This window comes from Prionailurus bengalensis, chromosome E2 (genome assembly GCF_016509475.1).
Source record: "Prionailurus bengalensis isolate Pbe53 chromosome E2, Fcat_Pben_1.1_paternal_pri, whole genome shotgun sequence".
NCBI classification, from domain to species: Eukaryota; Metazoa; Chordata; class Mammalia; order Carnivora; family Felidae; genus Prionailurus; species Prionailurus bengalensis.
Genome location: NC_057352.1, coordinates 11,274,804 through 11,288,260, shown reverse-complemented (window position 1 = coordinate 11,288,260; position 13,457 = coordinate 11,274,804). Strand labels below are relative to the sequence as shown.

Below are 13,457 nucleotides of genomic sequence, written 5' to 3'. Positions count from 1 at the left end.
ATCTCTCCCTCTCTCTCTCTCAAAAACAAACAAATGTGAAAAAATGGCTTAAAAAGAAATCCATATCCTAAGGAGAGCTTGTCTATTTTGGTCAGGAGCTGGTGACAGAAAGTAATTTGAAAATCCCTACATGCTTAGAGGTTTAAATATATACCTGAAATAATCAAATAATTAGAACAGACAGATACTAAAACACCTACAAATCAAAATGTGTGGGATGCAGCTAAAATGGTACTTGGAAAATCAAATCCTTAAATGCTTATGGTGGGGGCGGGGGGGGGGCAGGGAGGGAGGGCGGGGGCGGGGAGGGCTGGCCGGGGGTAAGACAGTTGAAAACTTATAAGCCAAGCATTTAACTTAAAACTCTGGGGGATAAGACATTCAAGGAAAGAAATAAAGACAACAGAAATAAAACAGAAAAGGTTACACAAGAGTATAAACAAAACTTCAGAGCCAGTTCTTTGAAAGGCAAACCTATGGCAAGATTGAATGATACCAAAAAGAGTAAGACATTATTAGAAACCAAAACGCTGCACATTACTAACAAACGGCAGTTATTACAAAAGTAAAAGAATCTTGTGAAGAGCTTTCAGCCAATAATTTTAAAAGGACAAATTTCCCAGGATGTGAAGAGGACAGATGAGGTACACCGACTGAACGGAAGCATAATCAGGCAGGGCCTGAGGCAAGCTGCATTCAAATTTTATCTGGAAGGAAATGGAGAGCCACGGCAGGGGTTGGAGCAGGGGAGCCAGGGGAACGGCAGGCCCGGTACTTCGGGAAGATGTCTCTGGCTGCCACAGGGAGAGTGGGAGCCAGAGCCAGGGAGCAGGCGGGTGGTGCCTGGGCCATGCAGGGGCCCGTGGCGGGGGTAGGGGGATGGAGAGAACAAGGGGACGGACTGGAGGAAAGGCAAAGAGCTTAACTCCCAGGTTTGTGGGTTGGGAACTGGGAGGCTAGTGTGCCAAGAACACAGAGAGGGCTGTGGGCCTGGAGAAGAACACAGGGAGAAATTCTGCAAGTTCACTTCTGACATAACGAGTCTGCGGGGCCTGTGGAACATCTGAGGGGAGAACGATGCATGACGTAGACACGTCTCCAGGCCTGGAGCTCACCAAAGAGATCTGAGCGCGAGAGAAGACTCCTTCTTGCTACCCTGGTGACAAAAATCCCATTCCATGCACCCAACAACTAAGCCCCCTGGAGCCTCAGGCAGAGAGCAGGGAAGGACTGCAGGGGAAGAGGCGCACCCGATGGACAGGTCTCAGGGCCGCTGAGCCTGAGGACTGAGGTGAGACACACACCCCGCCCCCAGCAACTCAAACCAGCGGTTCTTTCAGTGCACAGCAGGGTATCTTCGAGAATCTAAGGAAAACACTGGCCACCCCGCCCCACCAATGCCAATCCCACGCCACTTAGCAAACAGGTCATGGTGTTCACTCCCCAGTTAACACAACCTCCGTTCAAAGGAGAGGAGAGAGCGAGAGGGGATGAGTTTGGATGGGGACTCGGACTACCCAAAGAGGGACTGCTGGGAGTGGTGACAAGGGACCTCCTAAAGGAGTAAAGACAAGAGGAAAGGTCCATCCAAGGTTGGGAGGGCCCACGGGATCACACCCTCCCAACGGAGAACAGAGGTGTTCTGGGACTCATGCCATCTGGGAGAGGGGGCAGTGTGGAGCGGAAGGGTAGGGAAAGACTAGAAGGCCTTCTTCCCTGCCCCGTGGGAAATGGCTCCCGTCCATCCTCACCAGATTGGCCACGTTGTCAGGTGTCAGCAAAGGCTGCAGGAACTCGGCGGTGATGTCTGTATCTGACTGGCCTGAGATCTGGGCTGAGGCCTTGGAGGTTCCCGATGGGCCCGGCTCCAAGTCCTTGTCCTCATCATCTTCCCCCAGGTTGGGCTCTGGGAGAGGGAAGGAGAGGAGGTGATGGTGCTAGAGTGAGCACCGGGCCCTCCCTCCTCCCAGGGGGCCCCGGGGGTCCCTGCCTCCAGACAGCCTCGGCAAGTAGGAGCCGTGTGGTGAACACAGACCTCAAAGCACCACAGGACCCTGCAGAATGACCCGCCTCTCTTTAGGCCTCATTCTCCTCATCTGGGAAAAGGGGAATAAGCCACACCAGCCCGGCCGATCACACCAAACTCCAAGAAGATGAAAAGGTTAACTAATAATTTCACCGAGCTTGTTTAGAAAAACCTCTATCTTTGGGGATGCCCGGCTGGCTCAGTTAGTGGGGCGTCCGACTTCGGCTCAGGTCATGATCTCGAAGTCTGTGAGTTCGAGCCCCACGTCAGGCTCTGTGCTGACTGACAGCTCAGAGCCTGGAGCCTGCTTCGGATTCTGTGTCTGTCTCTCTCTGCCCTTCCCCTGCTCGTGCTTTCTCTCTCTCCCAAAAATAAACAAACGTTAAAAAGAAAAAAAAAAAAAAACATGAGAAACAAAAAACATAAAAATCCTCTGTCTTTGGAATATTGCTCAACCTCACCAAGAATCAGGAAAATGTAAAAGCCACCTAATGAGATAGGCTTTTTGCCTATATGACTGATGAAATAAATAAATAAATAAATAAATAAATTTTAAAAAAAGGCTGGTAGTGACCGTTGTTAGGAGGGGTGTGGACTGTGGAAAGGTAAACTGGTAAGGCCTTTCGGAAGGGCAATTTGACTGAAGGCCAAAATTTGCCATGCACACACCTTTCCGACCCAGCAAACCTACTTCTAAGTATTGACCCTAAGCACATAGGTCACGGGCAGACTGAAGGTAAAACGTACAGGGAATTCACTTCGCCACTGACTATACAATGAGAAATGGCACACAGTCTCCATCAGGAACAGGCTGGCTCATCCAAGTACAGTGGTTCCAGCTCAGTACTTTGAGTCTCAGAGAAAAAGCTTTACGTACAAACATGTTCCTGGAAACTGTATTTATAAAAAACGGAAAAGCTGGAACGTTTAACGGGGTAATGATTTAAGTAGATTATGGCAAAAATAGGATGCCGCGTCACACAATTTTTTTTTTTTTTTTTTTTAAAGTAGGCTCCATGCCCACTTGGGCAACCCTATGATCAAGCATGGTGTGCTCTACTGACTGAGACTGCCAGGCACCGCTGTTATGCAGCCTTTTAAAAAAGCTGGCAACACATGTTAACGAAAGCTGATACTCTGCTGTTAACCAAGAGCAAGGGTATATACAATTCAGTTACAAAATGTCAAACAGAATGGGCACCTCACAGACCAGCAAACAGCGAACGAATGGCTAAGAAATGTAAAAGGACTCCCAGCCTGACTCCAATACGTGCAAGAAAGCAAATCTAAGCCCAGGATACTGTTTATACCCAGGCGGTTTATAGAACATTCAGGGCTGTAAGAGTGTAGTGACTGCCATTCACAGGCTGCGGGGGTTTTGTACATGGTGCAGTTGTTTTGGAAAACAGTCTGGCAGTGGCTATCAAGAACTTCCACGCGCCCAGTAGCAATCGGCACACCCAGGGCTCGAATCTTAGTTTCTGAAACTACTCCCTACTTAAAAGAATCCAGAGCTCCTTAGAGAAAAGGCTGATTCCAAAGCTGGGATAAGTAAAGTCTAGAACATCTTGTTATGTCAGAAAGTAAAAAAATGCTCAAAAAAAGTATGGGATACGTTAGTGTTATGTATTTTTGGGAGAGAGAGAAAGAGAGAGAGAGACAGACAGACAGACAGACACACTGTGAGGGAGGGAGGGGTAGAGACAGAGGGAGACCCAGAATCCGAAGCAAGCTCCAAGCTCCATGCTGTCAACACAGAGCCCGACGTGGGGCTCAAACTCGCAAACCGTAAGATCATGACCTGAGCTGGAAGAAGAAAGCTCTTCCTTACAGAATGCCAACTAATAAATGCAGAAGGAAATCTTCTCATAACCATTATAGCAATAACAGATGCAGGCAATAATCATCAACAGAGGTTAAAGCCACTGGGTCAAAATTTGAAGGGGAACATGTATTGTACACAGTACAAGTACCTCCCTCAACTTAGTATTTACAACGGGGAAAAGGGGCGCCTGGGTGGCTCAGTCATGCATCTGATTCTTGGTTTCAGCTCAGGTCATGATCTCGCGGTGTGTGAGTTCAAGCCCTGTGCTGGGCTCCACGCTGACAGTGTGAAGCCTGCTTGGAATCTGGGGCACCTGGGTGGCTCTAGTCAGTAAAGCATCTGATTCTTGTTCAAATCCCATGTTGGGCGTGGAGCCTCTTTAAAAAAGAAAATCTAATTCTTTCATAAATGTTCTAAAACTGAACATCGGTGATTTAAAAAGAAAAGTTTTAGGGGCGCCTGGGTGGCGCAGTCGGTTAGGCATCTGACTTCAGCCAGGTCACGATCTCGCGCTCCGTGAGTTCGAGCCCCGCGTCAGGCTCTGGGCTGATGGCTCGGAGCCTGGACCCTGTTTCCGATTCTGTGTCTCCCTCTCTCTCTGCCTCTCCCCCGTTCATGCTCTGTCTCTCTCTGTCCCAAAAATAAATAAACGTTGAAAAAAAAATTAAAAAAAAAAAAAAAAAGAGAGAAAAGTTTTATAGTAAGAAAGTCTGCCATGGTTCACACCATTGACAAAATAATACAACCATTAAAAAATTACTTCAGGGGTGCCTGGGTGGCTCAGTCGGCTAAGCGTCCGACTTCGGCTCAGGTCATGATCTCGCGGTTTGTGAGTTCGAGCCCCACGTCAGGCTCTGTGCTGACGGCTCAGATCCTGGAACCTGCTTCAGATTCTGTGTCTCCCTGTGTCTCTCTGCCCCTCTCCTGCTCACGCTCCGTTTCTCTCTGTCTCTCAATAATAAATAAATGTTAAAAAAAAATTTAGAAAAAAAAAATCACTTCAGAAAACAAATCCAATTATAAAGGAAACAAAGGAAAGGAGAACTCAGAGGTATTTCTGAAAGAAAACCTAAGTGTTAATACTTAGGGAGTGGTTACTTTTGGGGAGAGGAGCAAGAGGGAGACTTTCAGTTTATTCACCTTCTGCATGATTTAAGCAATTCGTAATTACTCTAATAATTCTATTTTGATATCATTTGCTAGGTCATATCTAAACGCTATAATTTACAATGTAATATTAACCAACATAAATAAAGCTGACAGTTGAACGTAAGTAACTGAATACTACAAACGCGGCCAGTCCCTGCCCCCACCTCTCGCCAGGCCTGGCTCAGCTCCTCAGCTCACCTAACTTCATCTTCTTGAGCGTGGAATCCGAGTCGTCCCGGGGCCGCTTGCGGGCATCCTTGCCGCTGGGCATATTGCGGGCAATCTCAGCCTGAGGTGTGCCTAGGTCCACCAGCAGGGTGGTAATCTGGGCCTGAAACTCCAAGGAGGCCGGGTGCTTCAGGACACTCAACAGGTGCAACTTGAGGTTCTTGCGCACGCTGCTCACCTGGGATTTGGCCAGCGTAGGGGGCAGGTTGGCTGTGAGGAAAGAAGCAGGAGCTCTGTCCTGTGGACGGAGCTTATGGGGCCCTGCAAAGCTCAGTTCCCGAGTCCCCAGCTTGGGCAGTGGTTGCAGGCGCCTCCTAGGAAGGTTCCTGCGCTCTGAGATCTCATGTGCAGCCGTCCCCCTGCACGAGCTGGTGCTTAAAACCCTCAAGAGGTCTCCATCGGGATTAGTCGACCTTAAAACAAAAAGAAAGCTCACCCTCTCTCCTATTAAACATAAAGTCTCATCTCCTTCCATCTCTGGTCTGGAAATTCCAATATGCCTCCCCCGGGGAAGGCTATCATCACCAACTTCACCTCCACAATGTCCCAACTGAACTGCCGTCAACAGTGCCTTGTCGGCCCTGCCACCAGAATGATATTCCAATGTCTAACAGTCACCTTCATGAGCAAACCTTCCCTGTTCTAGAGAGAAAGAGGATGCCTGTAATTCTGCTTGCTCAGCATCCTTCCCTCCTTCATCAGCCAACAGTGCTCCCGTTTTCCTCTGAGGGAACCACCCCGGCTCCATTCTCAGTCCAAGTGGGCAAAAAGACTCAGAGCCAGTAAGAACAATGTAAATCCCTCGGGCATTGTGATTGGTTCAGAGACAGGTTACCAGGGTCTTCTCAGCCAATCAGGCACAATGGGCATCAGCCCTTGGACTTCTGATGGAATGACTGGGAAGGAAACACTCTGTCCCCTGGGGTTGCCAAGTGGACAGAAGGGAGGCCTGGAGGTATTGGGGGCCATCTTTGCTACCCCAAGGAAAGTGACACAGAACAGAGCCAACGAGGAGAAAATAAGAGCCAAGAAATGGAGACAGATCCATGATCTGTACACATTCACGCCTCAACCCCAGACATTTCAGTTTTCACACATGCACAAAAGCAGAGAAAAGAGTATCACAAATAACCAAGTACCCATCAACACTCTGCTTATCTTGGCACATCCACCCTGCCCTTTTTTTCTTTCTTTCTTTTTTTTTTTTTTTTGGTGGGGGCGGGAGAGTCTGGAATATTTTAAAGGATTTAGCAGACATCATATGATCAAATCATCAAATCATAAGATATGATTTCACCCACACATATCTTAATATTAAAGCCAGCTTTGAACCAGGCTTCTGTCATAGGCAACCAAAGATTCCTGTCTAAAGAATGCTTCCTGTGTCCAGACCTACCAGAATGATGAATCCCTCAGGGACCCACTACCTGGCCACATTTTCTCAGGATGGAGCAGACTGGCCAGTGGAGAGTGGGAGGGCAGTGGCCCAACCTACCATGCAGGGTTTCGTAGGCCTGGATCACCTCTGACATGAACATGGGCCTCTGGCGGGCGATGTTGGCAAGGGAGCCCAGAGCTGTGGTCAGGTTGATGGAGGAGATGGCGGGATGCACCATGAACTTGAGCAACTGCTCCAAAGCTGCCTTGCCCTCTTCCCACAGCACATCTAATGAGGGAGAGAAAAGAACCAGTTAGCAGGGGCCTTTCTCCCTGGCCTCTGGAGAAAGCAGCCTTTGGGGCCAAAAGGGGAGAGACCCTTACACATGGCTCAGAATGGCTGGAAAAGACCAGAAAATTTAGTGGCTGATGAGTCCTAGGAGATGGACTATTAATGAGCATAAAAACTTAGGGGCGCCTGGCTGGTTCAGTTGGTAGAGCATTCTACTCTTCATCTCAGGGTAGTGAATTCAAACCCCACACTGGGTATGGAGCCTACTTTTAAGAAAACCCTTAAAACCAGCCAGCATTTACTAAGTGCTCACCTCCTCATGGGACCTCACTACAAACCCGTGGAAAAGGAAATGAAGTTCAGAGAGAAGTTAACTCGCCCACGTTCATATAATAAGTGTTGAAGCTAGGATTTGACCCTAGCATCTGGGCTCTTAACCAACGTCTTATACTGTCTCCAGAAATGAAAACCTAAGAGAGAAAACAGGGGCGGAGGAAGGGGAGGAAGGTAGTTGGTGTAGAGTGACTGACAAATGGGACGGGCTGATGGGTGGCACTCACTGTACTGGATGTAGGGGTGGTCACGAGGGATGCGGTCCAGGCTGATATCATGCTCCTGGCGGCGGGGCACCTCCGAGTCTGCCATGCGGGGTGACAGGGTGACAATGAGGCCCTCCACAAACTTGATGGCGTGGGTGCGGATGCCGTCATTATCAGAATCCAGCAGCAGAATGATGTCACCAGCCATGGCGGACACCATGTCCCAGCAGGCCTCCTGGAGCTCACTGATGACTCGTGACTTCACCATCCACTGCGAGAGGGACAGGGACAGAGGGACGGGGACAAGACATCGCCAACTCCATCACTACTCAGAGGTCCATAAATGATGACGCATACATTCATCTGGAAAACATTTACTGAGCTACACCTCTGCCCCAGACCCTGTGCTAGGTGACGGTGGGGACAAGGCCCAGTGATGACCACGACAGGTGTGGTTCCGCCATCATGAGGTTCACGCACGGTTAACAACCCGGAGTGAAGAGGCTCAAATCTTACGACAAAGGGATAACAACGCTGACCTCACGACATGGCAGCGGAAATCAAATGGATTCATTTATTTCATTCACGCTAAAGAATACCACATCACAGTGTGTTCTTTTCCTTATAGAACTTACTAGATCTAAAATTAAAATTTCTGTGATGCTTTTGACACAAGTCGGTCTCTCTCACTAGGCCATAAGCACCAGAGGCCCCTGTGAGTCACAGAGGAAGTCCTCAGGGAATGTTTGTTAAATGCATGGATGGATGGATGAATGGGGAGTCCCTGACCATTAGGACATTAGACCCCTTTGTTGTCTGTTCCCAAAAAGCAACAGCACATCTTGCCCATAAAGAATTTGACCCGTCCCTGGTTTAACACAGCTGTCCCTGTCTAACCAAGGAGGCTATAAATGAGACCTGTCAGATCAGGACGCCCCCTGGTGGGAGGGAGCGCTTACCTGCAGGGCCACCTTGTAGAGCTGGGTCATGGTGAGGATGGCCTTCTTCACCACATTCACATTCTCATCCCTCAAGAGCATGTTGAGGTTTGCGATCAGTTTCAGGAGTAACTCAATGTCTCGTTTGCTGGGGGATGGAGAAAAATAGGCAAGGGCAAGCTGGTTCTTTGGGTATGTGATGGGAGCCTGGGGTCCATGAGGGAAGGGAAATTGGGATCAAGGTCAGGAGACTGGAGTAGAGGCGGGGCAAAGTCAGGGACTGCACCTGCCCTGTGTGTCAGCAAACAATGCTTGGCACCTTCAGACTTAGCCACCCATGAACCTTCTCTCTAGGTTAGTGCTGCAAACCCCACTCTTTCACTGTTAGGACTCTGCTGTTCACGTAAGGCACGGCATCGCCAGACAACGGTGTGAATCTGGCCAAGCCAACTGTCTCGTCTAGGATACTACTCACCTCACAGCTTGCTGTGAACACTGCAACAATACTTGTAAAGTACTTAGAACAGGAGAGAAAGCATCTGTAAATACGGGCTGGCGTTACTAGAAAGCACTTGGCTTTATGTAATCACTGGTCTTCTTTACTAATTTGTTTACCTCAATGTGGGGCCTCTGAAAGCAGGGGACCCTTTCAAAGTCAGTCCTAGTGGGGCCCCATTTTCTGTTGAGAATGAAATACGTTATTTGTTTGATGAACTAAAAACTGCAGGAAGGCCACACCTAGAGCTCAGGTCATGAATGTAATTTTCACGACATTCTACAACGTGAAGTCAAATATTAAGCTCGTCGGTCAAAAAAAAATGTGAAACTCAACTGCCAGCTACATCACGGCAGAAACAGTATCTCTACTTACTCACTGTTGTATTCCTACAGCCTCACACAAATGCCTGGCACGTACCTGCTGAACATTCGGTTTTTCTGCAAACTCTGGAAATTTAGCACATATTCTCCCAGTATAAGGTGGCGATTACGAATCTGGGCAATGGCATTACAGATATGGGTTAAAATCCCAGCCCCGCCACATACTGGCCGTGTGATCTTAGGAAACTTACTTCACCTCTCTGAGTCACGGTTTTGTCTTGAGATAAATGGGCCAAATAACTAATCCATGGTGTTGTTTTGAGAATCAAAGTAGGTAACTAGGTAAAGCGTTCAGTATGGTGCCTGACAAACAGAAAACAGTCACTAAATAGGGGCTATTTTATTTCCTGCGTCACAAAGCACCAAGTAAATGCTGAATGAACAAATGACTCAGCTTGAACAAATCACTTTATCATTTTGAGCCTCCGTTTCCGTTCCCTTAAAAGGAGGATAACAGAGCCAAGGCTGCTGCGAAGATGACAGGTGAAAACAGAGGAGAGGTTTTCACACAGGGCATGGCAGAGTAAGCGTGCCATGTGGTCACCACTGCGATGAAATTTCTGTTCAACCAGTATGTATTCAGTTCCTCCTACATGCCAACACTGTTCCAGGCACTGGGATAGAGTGGTCCACAACACAGAGAAGGCCTGTCCTCACAGGGTGGACATTTTTGAAAGAAAAAGCGTCAAGGTATTTCCAACTAGTAAAAACACTATAAAAAAACAGTGCAGGGGCGCCTGGGTGGCACAGTCAGTTAAGCATCCGACTTCAGCCAGGTCACGATCTCGCAGTCCGGGAGTTCGAGCCCCGCGTCAGGCTCTGGGCTGATGGCTCAGAGCCTGGAGCCTGTTTCCGATTCTGTGTCTCCCTCTCTCTCTGCCCCTCCCCCGTTCATGCTCTGTCTCTCTCTGTCCCCAAAATAAATAAACGTTGAAAAAAAAAAATTAAAAAAAAAAAAACAACAGTGCAGATGGGGATGCCAGAGGTGTGGCAGCGGACTGGCGTGGCCAGGAAAGGCTTACTGAGGAAGACCAGAGGGAAGTGAAGGAGCGAGCCAGGTGGCTCCTGGGGCGGGGCCTGGGGGGGAGGTGAGCATCCTTTGCAGGTACAGCAAGCTGAGAGAACAGAGTTTTTTAAGGAACAACGGGGGGGACGGGCGGGGGGGCTGGAGGATGTGAGTGAAGATCAGAGAGGCCACCAGGAGCAGATGACGTGAGGGGGAAGAGTCTGGGTTTCAATCTAGGTGAGACAGTGGGCCAGTGGAGGTCTGACAGCAGGGGACTGCCAAGATCTGATTGACATTTTAACAGGATCACTCTGGCTGCTGTAAGAAGGAAGCAGGGAATGGTTATGGTATTTCCTCTGGGAAGGATAAAAATGTTTGAACGAGATGGGTGAAATGTACTATAAATGTCACTGAATTGTTCACTGAAAAATAGTTAATTTGGGGGCACCTGGGTGGCTCAGTCGGTTAACCGTCCGACTTCGGCTCAGGTCCTGATCTCACGGTTTGTGAGTTCAACTCCCGCATGGGGCTCTGTGCTGACAGCTCAGAGCCTGGAGCCCGCTTTGGTGTCTGTGTCTCCCTCTCTCTCTTTCTCTGCCCCTCTCCCGATCACGCTCTGTCTCTCTCTCTCAAAAAGAAGTAAACGTTAAAAAAAAATTTTTTTTAAGTAGTCAATTTTATGTCATGTGAATTTCAGTTCAATTAAACAGGAGAGAAAGTGGAAGCAGGGGAACCAGAAAGGCCCCTCCCTGAAGTCATCTAGGGAGGAAGTAATGGTGGCTTAGAGCAGCCTAATGGCCCAGGAAGTGGTTGAAAAATGGTTAGATACTGTTTAAATTCTGAAGGTAGAGCCAACAGTCCTTACTGATGATGTAGATGTGAAGTGTGGGAGAAGTAGAGGAATCATGAATGACTCCAAGATTTTGACCTTATTAAACACTTGCTGAGGAATCAGTGCACATAGGAGGGAAAATGGGTCTGAGAAGCAGAGGGTAGGGCCAGGCAGGGAGCTGAAGAGGCGGTCTCCACCAGGGGTGCTCCCGGGGGCTCCCTGCGCCACCCCGTACCATGCCTCCTCGATGAAGCCGATGACAAATTTGCGCACTTCAATTGACTTGTCCGCCTGGAAAGCGATGATCTCCTGCCAACACCAGGAAGGTGGGTCGGGGTTGCACCAGGATCCTTCCCCTTCCCCCTACACCCACACCTTTTCTCTCCCGTTGGTCACTCACGTCCAGGAAGTTGTCCAGTAGTGTGGGATCTTTGTTGATGATCAGTTCCTGGACCTGGAAGGAGACTGGGGATGAGGAGGAGGGCCATACATATAAAACCAGGGGCCAGTCAGTACAGATAGGAGTGTGTAGAACACAGCATGGAGGGAGGCAGCAGATAAACTCAGTTCAAATCCTGGCTCTGCCACTCCCAACCACAGCCCAGGCAGGTTGGCTTCCCCTGAGTCTGTTTGCTCTTCTATAAAACGGGGATCTGAAATGCCAACTCACAGGGCTCCTGTGAGGCTTGAATAAGAAGATCATACAGGGGGCGCCTGGGTGACTCAGTCGGTTAAGCGTCCGACTTCGGCTCAGGTCATGATCTCTTGGCTTGGGAGTTCGAGCCCCGTGTCGGGGCTCTGTGCCGACAAGCTCAGAGCCTGGAGCCTGCTTCAGATTCTGTGTCTCCCTCTCTCTCTGCCCCTTCCCTGCTCACGGTCTGTCTCTCTCTGTCTCTCAATAATAAATAAACGTTAAAAAAAAATTAAAAAAAAAAAAAAGGTAAGAAGATCATACAGGGCACAGGGTCCTGGTGGGTAGCGAGCACATGATATACAAGGGGGCTAAAGAAAAGAGGAAAGTGCTGCCCAAATTCCTTCCTGAGGCCCATCCATCAATTCTCTCCACTCTGCGTGTTTCTATTCCCCATTCACACTGCCAGTTATGACAGTGAGAACCCGTCTCCTGATGCTCTTGGACTTGCCAGGCTCTTTGGAATTAGCCCTGCCCACAGACAGTCTCATCTAGGCCCGGGGCCAGCACAGGCCTGGCTTCCACTGCTGAGGAGTCAGCTACCCAAGGCCACACGCCGAGCAAGTAGCAGAACGAGGGTTCTCATTCGGCCAACCCAAACCCCCGGCTCCCGAACTTCACCTGCCTCCCGGTCTGAACCACATCCAGCCCCCACTCCCATCTAATTCTTCAAGCCTTCTTTTGCCTCTGCATAACCGACGGGGCCCTCTGCTGGAGACACTCTCCCTCTCTCACTTAGCCTGCTTCTCTCCTTGTCCTCCAGGTCTCAGCTCTGATGTCCCCTCTTCCAGAAAGCCCTCCCTGACTCCCCACCCCTAGGCCAGGTCAGCAGGCTGGGCTCCTCCATCCCAGCCCTGCCCACTCTGCTCCCACTGTCTGGTGACCTGCACATCTTCCCCACTGGACAGAAACCTGGCAGTGAGGAAATACAAGCATGAAGAGCAGCGGATTTGGAGGTGGAGCCCAGCATTCAAGTCCTGGTTCAGCCAGCTCCAGCAGACTGACCCGAGGCTCATTTTTTTTTTAAGTCCTGAGACTCTGCTGCCTTCTGTAGAAACTGGGGACCAGAGTACCCTGCCTCTCAGCTTTTGTGAGAATTAAGTGAGAACATGCCTGTATGGCACTGAGCAGCACAGCAAGCACATTCTAAATGCTTAAACGTGGACGCCGGTGTTACGCCAGCGTCTTGTTTTGCGCATGTTCCCACCACCCCCTACCCTCGCGCTGCTCCGTCCAGCATCCCCCTACCCCCTCACCTGTTTGAGTACTGTGATCTTCGAGTCATTGGTGATCAGTGCCGCCTGGTTCAGGAGATCCACCACCTGGACGGAGGGGAGAGGCAGGTGACGGTGCCAGCCTGGCCAGCCCAGCCCCGTGGGCATCCCCCGGGCCCCGTCACCTGGGGGTGGACTGCCCCAAGACAGGGGCTGTGGCTCCCCATTCCAAGCCCTTCTCTCCGTGCTCACTCTCTCTGAGGTGGTCATGCCATCGATGCCCGGCCCCTCCTCTTGTGTGAAAAACTGGGATGCCACACTCCGGCGAGTGATACTATCTCCGCTGCTGCCTGCCATGCCTGCTGTCCCGTATCTCCTGGAAAAGGAGAGGAGAGATCAAGCTCCAGGGCCCTGCGGATGGGCTGGACCTTCACCCCCACTCCACAAGGGGCTCAACCCTC

General features: G+C 49.8%; 1 protein-coding gene across 6 annotated transcripts in view; it reads right to left on the bottom strand.

Annotated features, from left to right (window-relative positions):
* Nucleotides 1–13,457, bottom strand: part of SYMPK (symplekin) — a 35,455-nt gene that overhangs the window by 17,904 nt on the left and 4,094 nt on the right. For 4 of the 6 annotated variants that reach the window (XM_043600450.1, XM_043600449.1, XM_043600453.1 and 1 more), the window contains 9 exons: nucleotides 13,249–13,372; nucleotides 13,039–13,104; nucleotides 11,492–11,545; nucleotides 11,327–11,400; nucleotides 8,396–8,522; nucleotides 7,458–7,707; nucleotides 6,724–6,894; nucleotides 5,199–5,438; nucleotides 1,752–1,906 (listed from right to left, as the gene is read on the bottom strand). In XM_043600450.1, coding sequence (XP_043456385.1) covers nucleotides 1,752–1,906; nucleotides 5,199–5,438; nucleotides 6,724–6,894; nucleotides 7,458–7,707; nucleotides 8,396–8,522; nucleotides 11,327–11,400; nucleotides 11,492–11,545; nucleotides 13,039–13,104; nucleotides 13,249–13,353 — 1,242 coding nt within the window. In that variant the 5' untranslated portion in view covers nucleotides 13,354–13,372. Of the gene's footprint in view, nucleotides 1–1,751; nucleotides 1,907–5,198; nucleotides 5,439–5,846; nucleotides 6,167–6,723; nucleotides 6,895–7,457; nucleotides 7,708–8,395; nucleotides 8,523–11,326; nucleotides 11,401–11,491; nucleotides 11,546–13,038; nucleotides 13,373–13,457 lie in introns of those variants that run through there. The other 2 variants (XM_043600448.1, XM_043600454.1) reach the window with 2 other exon arrangements.